At 49.3% G+C, this 21603-nt stretch overlaps 1 protein-coding gene across 1 annotated transcript in view; it reads left to right on the top strand.

Annotated features, from left to right (window-relative positions):
* Positions 1-19695, top strand: part of FOXK2 (forkhead box K2) — a 69588-nt gene extending 49893 nt beyond the window's left edge. The window contains exons 6-10 of the mRNA XM_040641187.1: positions 3800-3993; positions 4797-4972; positions 5988-6284; positions 6664-6873; positions 16584-19695. Coding sequence (XP_040497121.1) covers positions 3800-3993; positions 4797-4972; positions 5988-6284; positions 6664-6873; positions 16584-16780 — 1074 coding nt within the window. The 3' untranslated portion in view covers positions 16781-19695. The remainder of the gene's footprint in view (positions 1-3799; positions 3994-4796; positions 4973-5987; positions 6285-6663; positions 6874-16583) is intronic.
* Positions 19696-21603: the final 1908 nt, after the last annotated feature.

Here is a 21603-nt window from a genome sequence, read left to right as displayed (position 1 = left end):
AAAAACCTGGCCAGGCTTAGAATGATCTCTTTCCCTGTGTTTCCTGACATCCATTTATGCGAGAACTGCTTCCAAGCATCATGTGGTTTTCTGGCCGAAGGACAAAGGCCAGCTCTCAGGGGTGGGCCCCTCCTGGCTTCAGTCTTCTGGGGAATTGTCGGGTCAGGTGTGGTCCCCACGCGCACCGATTGCTCCTGGCCGCTGGAAGTGACTTCGTAGCGTACTGAGAGCAGAGAGAGCAAACACAGCCGCTGCAAGGCAGGCACCCTCTCTGTTCAGTTGTCATTAATGTTTTTACTGAAACATCTTCTTTTCTGTCTAGATCAAGGTCCATAAGGGTGACTCTGCGCTTCTTGCCTGTGTCAGGCCGCTCCTGGGACATTTCACACCTCCTGGCTCCAGCATTTTATCAGGAAAGGGATTTCCTGCTGCACTCCCCCCTTTAATTAATGGACATGCACTCAATTTGTGTCTGTCCTCAGAGGTCCTTCGCTGTCCCCTGTACTGACCCACATGTGTCCTTTTTCTGTCATGAGAATTCTCTGAGTGCCCTTCCCAAAGTGACCACCCTTAGAGTCTCTATATGCATGAGACCTTGTTCCCTTTTCCTCACTCTTGGCTTAAAACAAAAGAGCCTTTCCATTTTGCATCCTTGTTTCATAAAATTATGAGCCAGATCTGCTTTCTTTGCTAGATTTTCTTTGCATAGAGAGTAGGGGGAGACTATCACCTAAAACAGTCCATTTTTAAAATGTGGGTTTCTGGGGGCTCCTGGGTGGCTCACTTGGCTAAGTGTCCAACTCTTGATCGATTTCGGCTCAGGTCATGATCTTGGGGGTCGTGGAATCAGGCCTTGTGTCAGACTCCGTGCTCAGTGGGGCATCTGCTTGGGGTCTTCCCCCCCCCCCCAGCTCATGCTTGCTCGGTCTCCCTAAAATCAATAAATATTTTTAAAAGTTTTTTTAAAAAGAAAATGTGGGTTTTCAGACTGTCTCCTGCCCTCCCGTGTGGGGTGAGGGAGGTGGCTGTGCAGGGAGCATGGGACCTGGTGAGCTTGAGCCCCGCACTCTGCATCAGTTCCTAAGAGACATGTGTTGGCACTCCCACCATTCCTGTTGTGAGGACCTAACGGAAGTCCACCGCTACCTTTGAGGCTTACTTTTAGTATTTTGCTTTGTCTCCCCATGGCAAAGGTTTTTGATTGGTCTAGAGGAAACTCTAGGATAAAACAAGATGTGACTGTGTCTGGAAAGGTGGCATATTTCTTTCCTTTGGTTGCATATTTATGCCAGAATGTTCTCTTATGATTTATAATTATAATTTTGCCCAGCCCAGAGTTGAGGTATTTGTTATGACCAGAAGTTTTAATTTCGGGCCTCTGGGTCTCTGAAAGGACCAGAGTTGGTTTCTTCAAATAGAGGGAGTTCTCGGACTTACCTCGTTCTGTACATTGAACTCTCCTTCTGAAAGGCACTTGACATGTTCCCTTCCAATCAGTTTCTTTACGAGTCCTTAGTAGAGCACTTGGTGTGATTGGGACAGACAGGCAGAAACTAGGGTCTAGGCAGGAGTGCTGGAGGTGCTCATGGAGGACGGTGACCAGCTTTGCACCTTTCCCCCGGGTCTGGGTCAGCTGAGGGGATAGCAGGGAGGAGGGGCTGGCACTCAGGGAGGGCGGGTTCTGTGTAGCAGCCTTGATTAGGGGAGGATTTGGGGGGAAGAGAATGTGCTCAGTATTGTAGATCCTTTTCTTCGTAGTTCGTTTTAAAGAATGATAAGCTGCCTTTTCTCTGCATATAATAATTTCTGAATTATTAGAGTCTGAGTCAGTGTGCAAATTACAAAGGCCTTAAATTACCTTAGAAACAGTTACTTTATTCTGTGTCTGCATTAGGTATCTCTTACTACTTACTCATATTTTCTAGTCTTGCTGGCTCTTTGTTCTCTAGGCTCGTTGCGAGTGGAGAGGAGGTTAGACCCTGTTGTGATGGTGCCTGGTAGGTTCTGTCCCATTTTCAGGACAGTAAATATACCAACTCCTTCCTCTAGGAACTTGGGTGCAGTTGCCAGGGCCGTGGAACCGCGGCCCCTGGTCCTGTTCTCCTTTACCAGGGGGAAGAAATACTAGTGCCCCAGTCCCCTGGAGTGGCACTTCCTGCCTCCAGACTCCCCCTGTGCTCACTTCCCTTTTTCCTCATAGCAACACGCACAATACAGTATTAACAGCCTTCACGCCGGGGCTCCTCACCTCCCATGCTCTTCACTGCGGCTTGGCGGTCACTTCTGAGGACCTCTTGACCCTCACTGGGCAGTCGTCTAAGGATTGTCTTGTTTGCAGGTGGAGGGCCCTGTAGCGTCATGGTCTGGCTCTGCTTTTCTCAACCCACAGCCTTGGAGTTCACCTTCTTTGTCCTCCAAGCACAGAAAGGTCTGTGTGTATTTAGAGAAGGATTGTCTTCTTTCTCTGGTGGAGGCCCCAGGAACAATTCGATTTTCCAGAGGAATTGATAGAAAGGTATTTTGGTAATTAGCTAAACTGTGTGATAAAACATAATAGTAAGTATCTGGTTATTAAAATATTCTAAATCTCACGGAATGCATTTATTTATAAACAATTTCACAAAACACAGACACAGTGTAGCGTGCACCGTCGTGTTGCCGGCGAGGTGCCTGGCTTCCACAGACTTGCGTGGTGTTCGTCACAGCCCGTGACTGCTGAGGCCCTTGAACTGTCCCCGAGATGGGCTGTCCAGTAGAATTTGATACAGTTTGATTTTTGAGCCACATCCAGCAGTTGGGTGTTTCAGGCTGTGGCTAACAGTTCTGTTAGAAGGTTAATTGGGGGAATTCAGAAGTGATTTTTGAATAGCCCGGAATTTTACTGTGAGTTTGCCACCCCTTTGAAACTTTAGTAGTTTTTAAAATTTTAAATTTAAACGTTAATGTAAGCACACGAACTGAAGTGGATACATGACTTTCCTCCCACTGTCCCTGACCTTTTGGAGGCTCAGGATCAGGTGTGCTGCCAAAAGCCGTTCAGGTTGCAATGGGGAGCTTTCCGGAAATCGTCTGTAAACTGCGAGCCAAGCTTTTTGTAACAGAAAGAATAGAGTAGGGGTTGAGAGAGAAATTTTCTGTATGTGCCTCACAAGATTATTTTGTGGATCAAATTTAAAAAACATATATGGAAGCATTTTGGAAAGTGCTCTTGTTACTGGAAGATGGTGTCCATAATACTTCCCAACCTTTAGCTCCTTTTTCTCCTTTGCTGGTTTGCTGAATACGTGATACTGGATTAATTCATTTCAGACGGCTGTGACAGATTCCTGTAAGCTAATTCTGTGCTCAAAAAGTATTTTAAAGGGTTGGCTTATTTTGGCTCTGTTCGTCTCTTAAGCAGGGAGAGGCCCGAAGGAAAGGTCAGATGATGACAGTGATAATCCTTGGTTTCCTACCTGGAAAAAAGATGGAAGTTGACATTTTTCCTGTTGGAAATTGCCTCCTTCCCTGTGGTGTCGATTTCCCACCCTTCCTTGTTTCCCAGGTCCCCTCCTTGCCCCTGGTGCCCACCCTGCCACTCTGTTCCCAGAGCCGTGTGTCAGCCTCTCACACCCCGAGCCCCTTCTTCACTCGGGGGAGAAGGGCTGGCTCCTTCCAGCACGGTGCTGCCTTTAAAGTCGTCTGCCCTCTGCAAGGCTGAGTGCTAGGTTTCTACTTTGCAGGGCACTAAAACTGGAGCACATTTTGATTTCTCAGCAAAGAAATATATGAATTCTACGTATTTTTTTATGTTTCATAGAATTCAATTCGCCACAATCTCTCTCTGAATCGTTATTTCATCAAAGTACCACGTTCCCAGGAAGAACCAGGCAAAGGCTCATTCTGGAGGATAGATCCTGCCTCTGAAAGCAAATTAATAGAGCAGGCTTTTAGGAAAAGACGGCCTAGGGGCGTGCCTTGCTTTAGAACCCCTCTGGGACCGCTCTCCTCTAGGTAAGGAAAAAAGACAAACAAAAAGACCTCACTTACTGGTCAGTGAATTTACCTTCCATGTATTGGTCAATTTTCCTTTTGCAAGTGAAGGAACTGCCAAATGCATTATGATTAAATGTTTGGGGTGGGGATTTGAAAAGAAGTGTTGGATGCTACCCATGGATTTTTTCTTAATAGGGGTCTGACACAGCTTAGATTGTTGACGAAGTTTTCTTTAAACTCTGTTCCCATGTTGCCGTTGTGGCTTCATCGGACTCATTACGTAATTGCGTTTGATGAGCAGTGTGTGTTCCTTTTCCTTGGCATGTGAACAGCTCTTTAAAGCCGCATTTTAGCTGCTTAAATTCAAGATTGACTTATACAGTGTTATTAATTGCCTGATTTTCAAATTATACATTTTTAGCTTATAGATACTCTGTTTTTAAACAAACAAACAAACAAACAAAAGAAATGACCGTGACATAAGTCTTAAGCCCCTGCCTGCTTGCACACTGCTGGCTCCTGATGCCGGTGGACGGGAGCTGCTCCCACAGGGCAGCCAGTCCAGCTCCGCGGCATTGCAGCCTGTGCTGAGCACAGAGCTGTGGTGGCCCAGTACTGGCACACTGGCTGTCACAACTGAGTGAGTCTCACTGGGGATCCATCTCAGGTCACAGGCATTCACACAGAAAGTAGGGCTTACAGAGCCGTAGTCAGCAGAAGACAGAGGACACCCCTTTTTTCCGAATGCACTTTATTGAAACAAGGCAGCTTTATGAGTGCTTTACCTGTAAAAACCCACTGTCTTCTTTTTGGTAATCTAGAAGTGCCCCAGCCTCTCCCAATCACGCTGGAGTGCTGTCTGCTCACTCCAGTGGTGCCCAGACCCCCGAGAGCCTGTCGAGGGAAGGTTCACCGGCCCCCCTGGAGCCCGAGCCCAGCGCCTCACAGCCCAAACTGGCCGTCATCCAGGAGGCACGGTTTGCCCAGAGTGCACCAGGTGAGATGTGCAGAGACAGGGCAGGCGTGGTGGGCGAGGGGTGGGTCAGAAAGGCAGGGGCGCCAGGCTCCTCAGAGGGGACACAACAGAGGCCTTGGCTCCTTTGTACCTGGTACTTTCTGCATGGTACCTGCATGCTGTAAGCTCTGAGAAGCTAATAGCTCTGTGAGAATTTAAAAAATCAGTGAACATTGTTTTACATAAATAGCTTGTGTAGATGCCTGAAATAATTTAGAATTAATTTGTTTCTTAGTTGCTTCATCGTTCAAAAATTATGAAAAAAATCCCCCACCCAAAGAAATAACTAGACATTGATTTGCAGCAGAAACTGTTCATTTAATGAATAGGTGAGCATTTCATTACAAAGTCGCGGTGCAGAATAAAGATGTGTGCCCTGGAGAATTAAAAACAGAAAACAAAAACAACACAAAAAACATAGCATGGAAATGTGTCCGAACTAATTCTGTTATGGTTCCTGTTTGGTTGGCAAGCTGTGCATTTTGATACAGTGGGATTCCTGACCGTGCTGGGAGCATGTCACCCTTGCGTAGCCCCCGTCAGCCGAGTGTCTCGTCCTTTATTCTGCACCCAAACCAAAAGGAGCAGAGGTTGCTTGGCAGAGCTTGTAACTGTCTGGACTTGCGGTTCCCTCACATCCACCGTAAGATGAAGACTTTGATCCTGGGGGAGCGTGGCCTCTTTGGGGCTCAGTTGGCAGCTTCTTCCCATATACTGTGCCAATATTTTCTTCTTCATGAGGAAAGAACTGTTGTAACAGGTCTGAACAGAGCAAGAATTGCATTTTTAGTGGTTAGATAAATGAATTAGATAATGTCCATTAAAATACCCCATTTCTCCTATCATGCGTGACTTCACTGTTACAAGGTGAAAGGGGGCACGTCCTGTCTCATTAGTCCGTGTGTTGTGAGTGGGTGGTTGTACTTGGTCGGCTCTGGGACATGGTTGGAGGAAGGCGGGTGACTGCACCTCACCGCCGCTCCCTCGTCCTCCCCAGGCTCGCCGCTGTCTAGTCAGCCCGTTTTAATCGCCGTGCAGCGGCAGCTGCCACCGACCATCAAGCCCGTCACCTACACAGTCGCCGCTCCCGTGACCACCTCAACCTCGCAACAGCCTGTCGTGCAGACGGTGCACGTCGTCCACCAGATCCCTGCCGTGTCTGTCACCAGCGTGGCCGGCCTAGCCCCCGCGAGCACGTACACTGTCGCCGGCCAGGCCGTGGTCACTCAGGCGGCCGTGCTGGCCCCTCCTCAGGCAGAGCCGCAAGAGAATGGAGATCACAAAGAAGTAAAGGGTGAGTGGCAGAAGCAGCCCTGCGCACGGATGCCCAGCAGACTTGTTCATCTGGACCCCTCTTCTCTTTTTTTCTTTTTTAAATTAATTAATTAATTTGAGAGAGAAAGAGAGCGAGCATGGGCGTGGGGAGAGAGGCAGAGGGACAGGAGAAGCAGGCTCCCTGCTGAGCAGAGAGCTCGACGTGGGGCTCGATCCCAGGACCCAGATATGACCGGAGCGGAAGGCACACACTTAACTGACTGAGCCCCCCAGGCGCCTCTGGACCCCTTTTCTAATCATGTAATGTCTTAGGTTTGCCGGCCACCTGGTGAGACTTCTGTAAGCTTTCCAGTAATAATCGGTTGGTATCATTTCTTTGCCTTTTTTTTACATTTCAGTGAAAGTGGAACCTATTCCTGCGATTAGCCATGCCACACTGGGTGCCGCTAGCCGGATCATTCAGACGCCGCAGACCGCCCCAGTCCAGACGGTCACCATAGTGCAGCAGGCACCTCTAGGTCAGCACCAGCTACCAATAAAAACTGTAACACAAAACGGGACTCACGTGGTGCCAATCCCTGCCGCCGTCCACGGCCCAGTGAACAACGGTAAGCAGTGTCCTCCACAGGTAATGGGGTATGGATATCAAGAACGAAGATCCTTTGTTGTCCTTTTTATGAGTGGCAGTGTTCCATATTTTGGTTCCGACTGTTAAAATTTAAATTTTTGTCTGACGAAATGTTTGCATTTCTAAACTATAGGAAACTTTTTTTTCTTTTAAGATGTTATTTGTGTGAGAGAGAGTGAGCGCACACAAGCAGGCAGAGGGAGAAGCAGGCTCCCCTCTGAGCGGGGAGCCCGATGTGGGACTCGATCTAGGACCCTGGGATCATGACTTGAGCCGAAGGCAGATGCTTCACCGACTGAGCCACCGAGGCGTCCCTAAACTATAGGAAACCTCAAAGGGCTGTAGGGTACCTGGTGAGTGGTTGTGGGTGTCAGCTCTCATGGGGTCCCACTGGAGGAGCCGTTTGAGCAGGATGACTGTTTCTGTAAATAGAGAAATACTGTTGTCTTGCGGTGTGTGGATACCTGGGTGTGGTCTAGAGGTAACAGGAGGTTTGGGTGCTGGTACCCACCTGCTGAAGTGCCCCCTGGGAGGGGTGCCTCAGCAGATCTGTCCAGTGGCAGTGCCCTCCCCTGGGCGTGTGCGAGGTGTGCCTGAGTGTGTCTGACAGAAGCCAAGAGCCCTGCTCCTTTGTGCACGTAGCTCTTCACGGACGTTCTGACATCAACGAATAGAGAAGACAGGACAGACCAGGGGAGCTTGGATTTTAAATAAGGGCACAGATGGGGTGCCTGGGCGCAGTCGTTAAGCATCTGCCTTTAGCTCAGGACGTGATCCCGGTGTTCTGGGATCGAGCCTCACATCAGGCTCCTCTGCTGGGAGCCTGCTTCTTCCTCTCCCACTCCCCCTGCTTGTGTTCCCTCTCTCGCTGGCTATCTCTCTCTCTGTCAAATAGATAAAATCTTTTAAAAATAAATAAATAAGGGCACAGAGAACCTCCTTTCGCTGGGGCTTGTGGAGCAAGGTGAAGGGTGGGAGGCCTGCTGGCCGTTAAGTCAGCTAAGGAGTTCAGTGTCCTTATTGCTGCTGCTGTTTCAGCAGTGGCTCCTTGCCCAGGTGCGTGGAGTGCCTGCTGTCCGTCAGGACTCAGCAGTGGCCTGCAGGACCTCGAGTAGTAGAGTCAGGCTGCTGGCCGAAGGCAGCTCTCTGTGCCCACAGACCGTTCCTTTGAAAGAGGGTAGGGAACAGAAGTCTTAGTTGTGTTGACCTCCCTCTCCTTACTGAGCTGTTAAGGAACGGAGGAGACTGGCAGCATTTACCTCGTGGGATTCAGATTCCCACTCTGCCTCGCCCCAAATGCAATGGAAGAATAAGATCTGGAATCTTTTCTGGGGAAGACTAACCACCTAAGAGTTCTTTGTTTTTAAATATATATAATAGCTAACACATGCCAGCCTGTGGACAGATAGTGCAATTTGCAGTGTCACCCATTTAAAATGCTTTCTTCTCAGGCTCTGTGTCTCCTAAATATTAAGAGTCGTTTGGGCCTTGCTCTTTTCTCTCTGAATAAGTTTGTCATTGTGGCTGGTCTTGATGCAGCAAACCTGTTGGGTCCTGGGTGCAGCTGGAAGCAGGTGGCATTGGGAGGTATATAGTCGGTCCTCTTCTGGTTTAAGTCCTGCTCGGTCTGAAGCCGTGATGCAGGCCGGTGACTCCCTCGGAATCCCTCAAGGACTCCCTCTCAGAGTCCCTGACAGCACATATGGCCTGGGGGCCCAAGAATGTGCATTTCTAACACATTCCAGGTTGTCTGAAAACCACTGGTGCAGGTCAGGGTCCACCTACCTGTCTGCTGGAAGAAGTTGGAAAAACTGTGTATCCCTTTCACATGTGTAAGTTGGCATCTAAAATTTTTCTTTACAAATTTAATAAGCAAAGGATTAAGTTGTCCACTATTGAAAATATTGGTGTTTAAAAAAAAAAAAAGTTTTACACCATTCTCTTAAATGTGCTACTGGGTCTGAATACTGCCCTGATTCGATACCCACTCTCAGAACGTATCAACATCCAGACAGGCCCTCTTGTGCTTGTCACTCATGGATCTTGCACGAATGCCAAATACTTTATGCTTGAATGGGGTTTATTGAGCACATTTTTTACTCTGCAACAAGAGAATGCAGAAATGTTAAAGATTTGATTGTCTGTGACTGTAAGGGTTATCAATTATTACTACAGTTGATCAAAACCAAAAATACAGAGGCGCCTGGGTGGCTCAGTCAGTTAAGTGTCAGACTCTTGGTTTCAGCTCAGGTCGTGATCTCAGGGTCATGACCCCATGTCGGGCTCTATGCTCAGCATGGAGTCTGCTTGAAATTCTCTCTTCCTCTCTCTCTCTCTCTCAAATAAATAAATCTTGAAAAAAAAAAAAAACCCAAAATATAATTCTTTTTTTTAAAGATTTTATTTATTTGACAGTGAGAGACACAGCCAGAGAGGAAACACAAATGGGGAGCGAGAGAGGGAGAAGCAGGCTTGGTCGAGCAGGGAGCCCGATGCGGGGCTCGATCCCAGGACCCTGAGACCATGACCTGAGCCAAAGGCGGGTGCCTAATGCCTGAGCCACCCAAGCGCCCCTATAATTCTTATAAAATAAAATTGTATTAAAGATGAATTTCTTAATCTCGGAGCTTTAAAGAAAGCACACAGTGATCATTGATCACTGCAGGGTCAGCCCCAAGGCCCTTGTTCCCTCTCAGAAGAAGGAAGGGTGGAAAAAATATTGAAACTCCTTCCAGTTTTAGTCATCTTTTAGCAAAAACCATTTTAAATTATGTTTATTGATTCTTTAATTTGGTTGCAGTCTTTTACTTAGGAATCACTGGCCTGGAAAAGGGTTTTTTATCCAGTCAGTAATGATACCACATCATAGCACCTGTGTCTTCAGCAAACCTTTGTTCCCCGTTCCATCGCGACACGCTGCTCCCTAGCGGCAGCGCCCTGCTGAGTGGGTGAAGGAGGTGCTGTTGAGAAAGGGGAAGAGGTGGCAGATGAGCTTTAAGAATCCTTGGGCAAAGAGGGTGACCTGCAGATGGCTCTGCTTACACAGTGTCAGGTGTCGCTTGGGTGCTGCATGGCCTGTGACTTCCTTTACTCGTGAAAGTCACTCTTGAGAAAGGAAAGCAGTACCTGTTATTATTAATGAGTTGTGAAAGTCAGCAGCTTTGATATTTTACTTTTAAGCTTGTTATTATGGAAAATGTCAAACATTCCGGAAATTAACTCACAGCCGATCTCGTTCCATTCTCCCCCATCTGTTCCCCACCCAGATCCAGACGTAGTGTCATTTCATCTGTTAATATTTCAGCATCTCTGAAAGAACTTCCTTGTACTGTGTAAGCACCATGCCCTTATTGTAGTTTTTAAAATTAGCAATAATTCTTTTATACCTTAGTATCTCTTTAGGATTCCAATCATCTATTCTTTTTTTTAAATAATCATAAAATATACATAACACAGTTGACCACTGCAACGTGTACAGGTCGGTGGCATTAAATATACATTCACAGTGTTTTGAAACCTTCACCTCTAGCGAGTTCGGAAGGAAGCTGTATACCCAGTAAGCAGTTCCTTCCTGTTTCCCTCTTACTAAACCCTGGTGGCCGCTAGTCTGCCCTCTCTGTGGATTTACTACGCTGGACACTTCCTGTAAATAAAATATGTGGCCTTTTATATCTGGTCTCTGTCAGCATCACGTTTTGAGGTTCCTTGATGTTGTAGCTTGGGTCAGCTCTTCCTTACGGCTGAATGTTTCCATTTTTGTTGCTTCATTCATCAGCTGATGGACATTTGGACTGTTTCTACCTGCTGGCTTTTGAGAATAGTACTGCCGTGAACATTCGTGTATATGCATTGGGTCCTTGTTTTCACTTTTGGGGGTTGTAAACCTAGGAGTCGAACTGCTTGTTAATATGGCGAGTCTGTGTTTAATTTATTGAGGAACTGCCAAACTGTTTTCCACAGCAGCTACATTTGCATTCTCACCAATGATGTATGAGATTCCGATTTGTCTAGGTGCTGAACATCGCTTGGTATTTTCTGGTCTTCCCCCCTCATGTCCATCTTATTGGGTTTAAAGTGGTTTCAGTGTGGTGGTGGTAGTGGTTTTTTACGAGAGGGAAAAGGCAGGGAGGGGTGGGGGCAGAGGGAGAATCTCCAGTAGATTGCCCCACTGAGCATGGAGCTCAGGGTAGGGCTCGATCCCACAACCCAGATCATGACCTGAGCTGAAATCAAGAGTCGGAGGCTCAACTGACCGAGCCACTGAGGCGCCCCAGGTATCAGTGGTTTTGATTTGCATTTCCCTCATGACTAATGGTGTTGAGCATCTATTCATGTGCTTGGTTATTTGTCTTCTTCAAACAGATGCTTGTGTAAGTCCTCTGCCCATTTGTTGTTGTTGAGTTATAGGTGCTCTTTATAATATATTCTGGATCGTAGGTCCTAATCAGATATGTGATTTGCAAATATTTTCTCCCATTCGGTGGTTTTGTCTCTTCACTTTCCTGATTGTGTCTCTGATGCAGCCGTTTCGATTGTGTAGTCTCATTTATCTCTTTTCCCTTTTGTGTCCTGTGCTTTGGGGTGTCCTAAGAATCCGTTGCCACATCCGAGGTCGTGACGACTTACCCTGTTTTCTTCTACTAAGAGCTATGTAGTTCCAGCTCTTAAGTATAGGTCTTTGGTCCATTTTGAGTTAGTTTTTGTATATTATGTGAGGTAGGGCCTAACTTCACTCTTTGGCATGTGGATGCCCAGTTGTCCCAGCACCATTTGAAGAGACTGCTTTCCCCACTGGGTGGTTTTGTCACCCTTACCACTTGACTGGAGAGCCTGGGTGGCTCATTTGGTTAAGCATCTGCCTCAGCTTGGGTTGTGATCCTGCAGTCCTGGCATCAGGCCCTGTGTCAGGTTCTCTGCTCGGCGGGGAGCCTGCTTCACCCTCTCCCTCTGCCTGCCACTCCCCCTGCTTGTGCTCTCTCTCTCTCTCTCTGTGTCAGATAAATAAATGAAATCTTTTTTGTTTGTTTACAAAGAAAATCACTTGATACGAGTTTGTTTCTCTCAGTTCTATTTCATTGATCTCCGTGTCTGCCATTATGCCAAAGCCACAGTTTTGATTATAGTTTTGTAGGAAGTTTTGAAATTGGGAAGTAGGAGTCCTCCAACTTTGTTCTTTTTTTTTTTTTTTTTCAAGATTGTTTTGACTGTTCTGGATACCTAGCAATTCCATGCAAATTTTAGGATCATGTTTTCCATTTCTGCAAAAAAAGATTTGGGATTTTGAAAGGGACGCACTGAGCCTATGCTCCAGGCAGTCGTGCGGTGTGAATATCACGTCTCTCAGTCTGTGAGCACGGACATTGAATTTCCATTTGTTTAGGTCTTTAATTTCTTTCAGTAATGTTCTGTAGTTTTCAGTGTAAAAGTCTTGCTTAAATTTCTTCCTGGTTTATTCCTTTGGGATTGTTTTCTTAATTTCCTTTTGAAGTTGTTCATTGCTACTGTATAGAAATACAGCCAGTTTTTGCCTGTTGATATTGTACCCTGCAACTTTGCTGAATTCATGTATTAGTTGTAATCGTTTTTGGGTTAGGGGGGTTTTCTTATGTGGATTTACTAGGATTTTCTACATACAAAGATGATGTCATCTCCAGGAGAGAGAGTTTTACTTCTTTTCCATTTAGATGTCATTTACTTCCTTTTGCTGCCTAATTGCTGGGGCTAGAACTCCAGCAAGGTGCTGAATCTCAGTGGCAGAAGCAAGCATCCATGTCCTCCTCCTGACCTTAGGGGGAGAGCATCGTCTTTTACCATCGAGGCTGATGTTAGCTCTGGGTTGTCATCTACGGACTTTATTAGGTGGTTTTCCTTCTTTCTGGTTTGCTGAGTAGCTTTATCATGAAAGGGTGTTGAATTCTGTCACATGCTTTCTTCGAGAGAGAGAGAGAGAGAGAGAGAGAGCACACACAAGCCGGGCGGGGGGGCAGAGGGATAAAGAGAAATCTCAAGCGGACTCTCCACTGAGCAGGGAGCCCTACATGGGGCTCAATGCCACAACCCCGAGATTACGACCTAAGCCAAAATTTGGACGCTTAACCAGCTGATCCACCCAGGTATCCCTGTCACATGCTTTTTCTGTGTTAAGATGATCATGGGTTTTTTTCCTTTATTAATGCAGTGTGTTGCATTGGTTGGTTTTTTGTTTTATGTTTAACCACCCTTGCTTCCCTGGAGTAAATCCCACTTGGTCATGGTGTGTATATATAACCCTTTTAGTATGCTGTTGAATTTGGTTTGCTCATGTCTTGTTGAGGACATTTGTGTCACTATTTGTCAGGCATGTTGTCTGTAGTTTACTTGTAGTATTTTTATCTGCTTTGGTGTCAGAGTAATGCTGGCCTCAGAGAGTGAATATGGAAGTCAGGCCTGGGCCAGTGCGTGGTGATGGACCCTCTTCCTGGCAGCTTCTGGGGCTGCTCGACCTGCTTCCCATAAAACGTGGTTCTGGCCATTCCTCAGCCTCTCTTCCCCCACTGGGCAGTGGTCTGGCCAAAGGTGCTCAGTTGGTCTGTGCTGAGACCGCTACCCCCGGCTTCTGTCGGGGGTGGGGGGGGCAGTGGGTGTCAAGAAGAAAGGTCGCCTCACTGCTGACCTTGTTCTCCGGTGACCCTAACGGAGAAGTCCCGGACCAACACTTCACTTGTCGTCCTCAAGTGTCTCCATCATGCTCACAGCTGTCATCTTTTCTCCCTGCGGAAAAGGGCCTCCAGTCCTCCCGCGTGTGCAAGGGGTCTGGCCCTGCCAGGTTTTGAGGAGGTGGAAGGTTTGGTGGGGATGCAGATGTGCGTGTCCTAGTGCCTGCATGCGGTGCTCTGTTGACTTCGTCCCGTTCGGCCCTGCCTCCCCCAAGGGCCCCTTGCAGTGTTGCTTCTGGAGCTAGCATGGACCTGCCTGACCAGCGTGGCCTTTTGCCCTGTGTTCCGCATGCTGGTCTGCAGGGAGGCGCCTGCCGAGGGCGGTGTTGCACTCAGCCCTGCTGCCCTATGCCGGGGGCTGTGCCTCCAGGCACCTGTTGTGCTCACCCTGTGTGAGGCTGCTGCTCTGTGCGACTTCCAGACCTGACCTCACGCACTTGGCCCTCCGTGTTCGCCTACTCACATGTGTTTGTGATCCGCAGTCAGTATCACGGGGCACGCGTGTTGAGGGTGGCACAGGACTTGAGTCGGGCACGCTGGCCCCCCGAGGTCGCACACACCATGCCCCTCCTCCTGGGCTCAGCTCTCACCGTAAACACATGTCTTTTCACAGCCTATTAGTGCCCTGTTTTTCACGTTTTGTGTTTTTTCTTGATTTTCCTGTTTAAAATGAACCAGAAGGGGCGCCTGGGTGGCACAGCGGTTAAGCGTCTGCCTTCGGCTCAGGGCGTGATCCCGGCATTATGGGATCGAGCCCCACATCAGGCTCCTCCGCTATGAGCCTGCTTCTTCCTCTCCCACTCCCCCCGCTTGTGTTCCCTCTCTCGCTGGCTGTCTCTATCTCTGTTAAATAAATAAATAAAATCTTTAAAAAAATAAATAAATAAAAATAAAATGAACCCGAAGCACAGTCCTGAGAAGGTCTGCTGTTCCAGGCACCGCAGGCTGTGACGTGCCTTGTGGAAAAAGGTGTTAGAGGAGCTGCTTCCAGGCACGCGCTCAGTGGGTCACCACTGTAGGTTAAGTAAGTTGTCTTTAACCAGAAACACACGTAGACAACGTGTGTGTTAGTCGGTTGACAAACGGCAGCAAGTGCCCCGCGTGCTGCATGGCTCAGTTCACTCATGCTTGTGTCAGGCGCCGCTCACGCTGTGTGGGGTGTGTGTCCCACCGGAAGAACTTGGGCTGCACGTCCACGCCGCCCCAGCCGCCGTGCGGGCCCTTGTTCCTGAGAGGGACGGGGCACTTACTCTTGAATGAAGGAACGCACGGTGCAGAGGAATTCGAGGCCTCCCATTAGGCAGGGTCTAGCTGGCCCCTTTGTTCCCTGAGGGCTGGCCATGCGTAGAGCCCCACCCTGGCCTCCTGTCTAGGTCAGGAGGTATGTTCTCCACAGGGCCAGGGGCTGACAGCTCTCCAGGTGGCCGGCCTCCAGAGCCCCCTGGGACCCGTCCGCCCCAGAGGATGCTTTCTCTCCAGCCCCATGTGTCACACAGCCAGCAGACAAGCCCGTCAGATGAGGCGTGTGAGGTCAGGACTGCTGCTGTGTGGTCTCCTGGGCGGCCGAGATGTGGAAGACCGTGGCTGTCCGTAGCTAGTCCGGCAAAAATCAAGTAGGACAGGTGCTGTCTCATGAGTGGGCCACACGGCAGTGATGCCTGAGGCCCCTGTGTGAGAAGGAGGGGTGGAGACTGTCCAGAGATGCAGCCTGGATGTTTCCTGCGTCCAGTACAAGAAAGGTCGCTCTAAATTGCAGAACTGCTTCCTGTACCCATGGCTCACACTGGCGGCCCCTGTGCCATCCCACTGGTCAGGCAGAGTCCGCGCAGCAGCCAGTGTGCATCCCCGTGCGTCCCCGTGCGTCCCCGTGTGCGGGGCCCTGGGAGGGAGCCTGCACTCTCCCTGTGTCCCGGCTGCTTGCACCCCTGCACCTCCTTAGAGGAATCTGTCACCAGGCACGTAGGGTTGGCGCTGGTCTCCTTGGCCTTGCATTTGAGTTCCCGATTTGTCTTTCTGCAGCCTGAGTCTGTCCGTCCTTCCGACTTACCAGGGCAACCTTGCGCTCATCTGATACTTCCACTCCAGGACACATTCCCCCGTCTGTCTTCTTCCCCCTTCATCTCTGCTTCCTCGGGCTGTTTCCGGGGTTTGGTCTGAGGCGGGGCCTGAAGGCAGTCACATCAGGACTTAGGTACCTCACGTGGGGACACTGATAAGGCTGGCAGTTCTGCCACCTCCCAAGGGAGGTCCAGGCCTTCCTCTTCAACCCAGCCCTGTCTTCTTTCTTTGAAGAAGCGGCACTTTCTGGGTAAGGGAGCCACGTTTCTTTTTTCATCTCCTGGAGTTGACCTGCTTGTGCACAGCGTGCGGCAGATGAGGGCCAGAGAAGTCCCACGCCAGCCTGTGGTGAAGACCTGAGGGAGGAAGTGCTTGGTGGTGGAGGTGGGGACCAAGGAGAAGTCGGGAAGCCAGCCAGGGGCTTGTGAGCACATGTCTGCTTGTGAACTCCCTAGATTCACAGGGCTCAGGAGTGGATTTGCCGGCACAGACACGGGGCTTTCCTTGTTGCAGCTCTGTTAGCCTGAGCCACATGTCTGCTCCCCTTCTCGCGTGTGAAGTGATGAGGAGTGCTCGGCGTGGTGTGGGGCACAAGGGGCCTCTGCACAGGGGAGATGGCCGGCGGCAGCCCCTTCGCCCGACCTGAGCCTCAGCCTCCCCCCCAGTTCTCTGAAAGATAGATACACGCTATTTCAAGTAAAAAAGATGCCAGCTGTCACTGAGAATACCCACTGATCTTGCTATAGGGTTTCTGGTCCCCAGCAATCCAGTCCAGACTTCTGTGCCCCTGGCCACTGCAGGCCATATCAGTCACACACAGGAGCCCACCCTTCGGGCAGAGAGCCTGGACCGGTGGGTGCCTGGGGTCCCATGGGGGCCCAATAGGGGATGAGGATGCACCCAAGAACATGGGGTCTGACTCACTGTCTCTTTGCAGCAGTGGCGAGTCCTCTGCACATGTTGGCAACACATGCGTCGGCGTCGGCGTCCCTGCCCACAAAGCGCCAGAATGGCGACCAGACGGAGCAGCCAGAGCTGAAGCGGGTCAAGACGGAAGACGGCGAGAGCATCGTCATCGCCCTGAGTGTGGACACGCCGCCGGCAGCCGGCAGGGAGAAAGGTGTCCAAAACTAGCGACTGGGACAGCTTTTCTTACTTTAATATCAACTCTTGTGGTGCCAAAAGGAGACACTGCCTCTCACCGACACTCGGAGCGCCTTGTCTCGGTGGGTAGAGGGCCCTGCGGTTGGACTTCACCTCAGCACTGAAAACACAAAACCCAGGTGGCCTTAAAACTCCTAAAAGACAGAAATCACACCTGAACAAAACCACATGCAACAAAACCTGGTTCCGGCAGTGTCTCCCCAGCCCAAGCTCAGCTCGTCACTCCGGAGCGGAGCTGCTGGGACAGGGCGGGAACCGTCCCCGCCACCCTCCCAGGACCCCTGGGGCTGGCACTGGTAGATGAGACAGTATTTTGTTGTTCACATGTGGAATTAGAATATTTTGAGGTGTACTTTCTTTACAAAATAACGGGGTCTTTGACATTTCAGATCGCTCCATTTCTACTCTGGAAATTTTGGAATCACACAGGACCTTTCGTGTTGATTTCATTTGGGGAAAAGAAACAATGTAGTTCTGTTTTTGTTGTCTGTTCTCAGCCATGGAATGGTTTCCGTTTGTCTGTCCTGTTAACGTGCAGATGGAGCTACTTGATGACATCTGCAGGTTTTCCGTGTTAGAGCAGGTGCCGGATGCATCTAGGACAGACGGACAGACAGACTGGACAGATGGATGCCCACGCTGGGCCGCATGTTAACCATGACTGAAAGAACTGCTGGACTCGCGGAGCTGCACTTAACTGGGTCTCTTTCCTGCTTTTTGTTGTTTGTTCCTTTGTGTTGACTTTGTCCCTGGCATAATTTTCCACTCTAAGTAAAACAAGCCTCCTAAGTGTTGTGTGTGTTTAAAACGACAGAACTGTTCCTACTTCATTTGGAAAAAAGATTCAGTCTTTTCCACACACCCTTTTCAGACAAGTGTCACAGGTCTCTCCGTGGCATGTTCGCTAGTCACTGTCACCGGTTCTAGGCACAGAGCCGTCGTCCGACCAGCTGTCCACCTGATGACGCTGCGGTTTGCCTGGCTCGCGGGGAGCAGGTGCTGGGGTGGAGCAGAAGCCGCGTGTTAACACAAGGGTCTCGGAAACATCCAGGTCCTTCTCTGGTTTGTAACAGGAAATCCCCCTCAGCCTCTCAGAACTGAAGCAGTCCTAAAGCTGACTTCTCTCCTACAGAAAACAAAAGTGAGACGAAAGGAAACAAAGGTGAGACAGTGAGCAGTAGGGGCCCCACCCGGCCTCAGTCACACTGCCCCAGAAAGAAAACTGCTGGCCTTTCCAGAGTGTTCCAGGGGGTCAGGGCTGAGCAGCCGTACAAATAGAAGAGGGCTTTGGCCTTATTGTGGACTTTTAAATGTCATCATCATCATGTTATTTATTTAAATGTAGTTATTTTGGTATTTAATTCTTTTTTTTTTAAAGAGAGGAAAAAAACCCTGTATTTTCCTGGTGGAATGAAACGGCTCAGAATGGTATATTTAGGCAATTTTAAATCATTTATTATTTACCTACAGACCAAATATGATAAATCTGTTCTAAGTATTGTGTGTCAACCCACAGTATGGAGCTGTCACAATGTTATTGCAGATAATGCATATTAAAAATTATGAAATTACTGCACACTAGCTGGATTTATAACAGCCATTTACAAAATAAAAACAGAACCATCATGTGAATGATAGCACGTGTGTGACAGTAGCAGTTGCGAGCTCAAGCACGGACGGACCGGAGCACCTCGGGGCAGCGGTCCGCAGCTTCCAGGCACTTTACAGACTCCTTGGAATGTATATTTTTGTCTTTTTACTCAGAAGGTTTGCAGTTTGCAAAATAACTCAGATTGCATTGTGTTTTGTGTAGGGTCCGGTCGCTCCACTGGGTGGTCCAGACCTGCCCGTCATGGCTACTGCAGGCCCTGCCTGAGCTCTGGGCGGGTCAGGACTGCCGCAGCAGGACACTGGATTGGGCAGATGCATCGCATGTCCTCCTGAAGATGTGTCTACACGGCTGTGTGCCTGTCACCATCCAGACAGGTGGGCAGTCTCCCTAAGTAAGCCCAGTCCATCAGTTGGTTATGTCTGAGCCTAAAACACAGACCCTTGTGGGTCTGGAGGGATTTCTGCTGGGATTATAGATTTTAAAAAATCCAGTTCTCAAATGTAAAAAAAGAGGAGGCTAGTGTTTTGGTGTAAGGTAGCTGGCGTGTGCCTTTTTCAGAGGGCTTGGGGGCCTTTTCCTTCTTGTTGCCTCGTTCAGTTGGCTAATTGGCACGTGAAAATGTAAAAATATCAAGGAGAGGGTAGGAAAAAAAAAAACCATGGATTAATAAACAGCCATATCCCAGAGGCTCGTAAAAATGTTCCATTTAGCTCTGAATTTCCAAGAGCCCTCAAAACACCCAGGGTCATGAGCACATGTCCCTTCCACCCTGCCTGATGCCACGTAGCACTGAAGTCTCAGCTGTTCACTGGCAGTTCCTAAATGTCTTATTTCAAGAGGTTTCTGCTTTGATCTTTGCCAAACTTCCGAGCTCCCCAGGGAACTAGAAACTTCGTTTCGACAGCTTTGCCCTAAATCAAAAACACAAGAGAAACTCACATGTGAGCCACATACGACAGGCCTGTTCCGAGGAGTGGGCACGAGTTTGGATCCATCTTACTCTGGCATCGTTAGTCTCCACGTGAACAGTTGAGCTCCTTAAAGACACCATCCCCTTGGCCGTCCTCCCCAGCATCGTGGTCAGAAGGGGCAGGGCGGGGCCAGGACTTGGGATCTCTGTGCTGTGCGGACACAAGGAGATAAGTGACAATCTTCAAGTCCTAACCTCCACAACCCTAGAAAGTATAGTGGTGATCTGTGTGCAAAGATTTGAAATTTTAAAATTACCAAGTTCCTGAAATTCAATAAAATATTTTTACTAATTTTAATTGAATACAGAGTATCATTGTCATTTTGATAAACTTGAGGCAAGTGGTTTTTTTTTTTTTTTTTTTTTGTGCTCTGAGCATGCCGGAGGCCTAGAGAACAAATGTGTGAAGGAGCTGCTTGTGTGACCGTGGTGTCAGCTCTGCCACTAGGAAAGGGTGTTGCGTGTTTGCACGAGGAAGAGGCACGGGGCGTCACAGGCAGTGGTAATGGAGTCTTGCTGATTTTTACCTGTGACGCTGCAGCTTTAAAACCTATTTGAGGTTGTGGCTGTTGCTGTCACTTCTTCTGCAGACTTGCCTCCAACTTAAGAATCAAGGTGACTGCACACCTTGAGATTTCTCCTCCTGTGGATGAAAGTCTCACAAACGAGGCACGTGGCTGTGCAAGCTCCACACTCGAACACGTGACCGCCCAGCCACCAGAAAGCCGGTGACGTGGGCTGCCGGCGTCCCGCAGCTTGCTGACCCCGGGCAGCAGGGGAAGGAGGAGTACCAAGAAGGGGGGCGCAAGGCCCCCGCCGGAGCTCAGTGAAGCGGCACTTCAGGGCCCAAGGACAGAGCTCTCAGGGGCGCTTCGTTCCTACACTGAGAGACTTTCTCCTTGCAAAAGAAGCAGCATAATTGGCTTTTTTAGATCTGCTGTCCACGCTGTATTAACAGATGCTTGAAATGCGTACAGCCTAATCCCCTTCTCTCAGGCGGCGTCACTCCGGTAATTCATCAGGTTCCCTTGAAGTTAAACGCTGTGCAAACAGAGGTGACAGCTACCCGAGAGGGTAAGCTACCTTTGTCCAGGAAAAAGATGTTGGAGAGAAAGGAAACAATTCACTGATAGGAGGTCTTTCCGTGCAGCAAAAGCACTGCTAACTAGACGTAGGCCCCCATTTAGGGCCACGTTTCATCTGTAAGACGTCAGGGCCCATTGTGAACCTCCCTGCAGTCACCATATGATAAGCTCTGGCCTGAACAGGGAGGTGTAAGAACCGCAGTGCATGGTGACCGACGCTGCCGGCCCCTGGCCGCACTCAGGTTGCTGTGAAAGGCTGCGCTCGACAGACTTACGGCTCACTGCTCCCTCCACATTTATGTCCACAGCAACACAGCAGACGTTACCCTCTGAGGAGATGGGTGAACCTGTGGGCACAATGTCCTGAGTCTGGAAATGCCGTCCAGAGGACCCCACAGTGTAAGCACGCTCTGCCCGGTCTTCCCAGCGGTTACACTAACAACCCGGAACGCAGTGAAGCAGTTAGCCCAGTTCTCTGAGACGTAAACAGTAGCAGCAGATTGGGGCTGGGGATTAAAACTGCAGGAACAACCAAAATGGTGATGATTTTCCCGTATTTTTCCCTCTTGTATATCCCGGGGAGCCTGCATTCCAGACCTGCATGTGAGAAGCAAACAACAGGGTACCCGAGGGATGCCGCCCTCTCCACTTGGCAGAGCCCTGGGAAGGGTCTGTGGACACGGGCCATCAGGAAGCCGGACACACGGGGTACTCAAAGGAACTGGAAAAGGGGACACCCACATACTCCAAAGAGGCTATGTGTGGAGGCGAGAATCCCTGATGTTTTCCCTTCCTTGGGGCCGCAACTTTGGCCCCATGCTGGACCCAGTCATAGTGTGCAGCACCACAGGGAGGCAAAACCTGGACTTTTTCTAGCCAAAGGACCAGGAAAAGGCGGTATCTGGAAAATGAAATACGGGAAGATCCCGTAAAGCCCTTATGAAAACCCTGGGTTCACCCTGAGCTGCATGTGCCTGGAACCGACCTGAGGAAGCAGAGACTGAAGGGAACTACCACAGATTGGCCCCGGTGCTGTACACAGGCACAGACCCGAATAGCACTGCACGGGCTCGGAAAACGACGGATCCCAGACCAAAGCCCACTCGGGGCAGATCGGCACGTGCAG

The sequence above is a fragment of the Ursus maritimus genome, unplaced genomic scaffold (assembly GCF_017311325.1).
Source record: "Ursus maritimus isolate PB19 unplaced genomic scaffold, ASM1731132v1 scaffold_24, whole genome shotgun sequence".
Lineage (NCBI taxonomy): Eukaryota > Metazoa > Chordata > Mammalia > Carnivora > Ursidae > Ursus > Ursus maritimus.
Note: the sequence above shows the minus strand (reverse complement) of the source record. Positions and strands in the feature narration are given on the sequence as shown.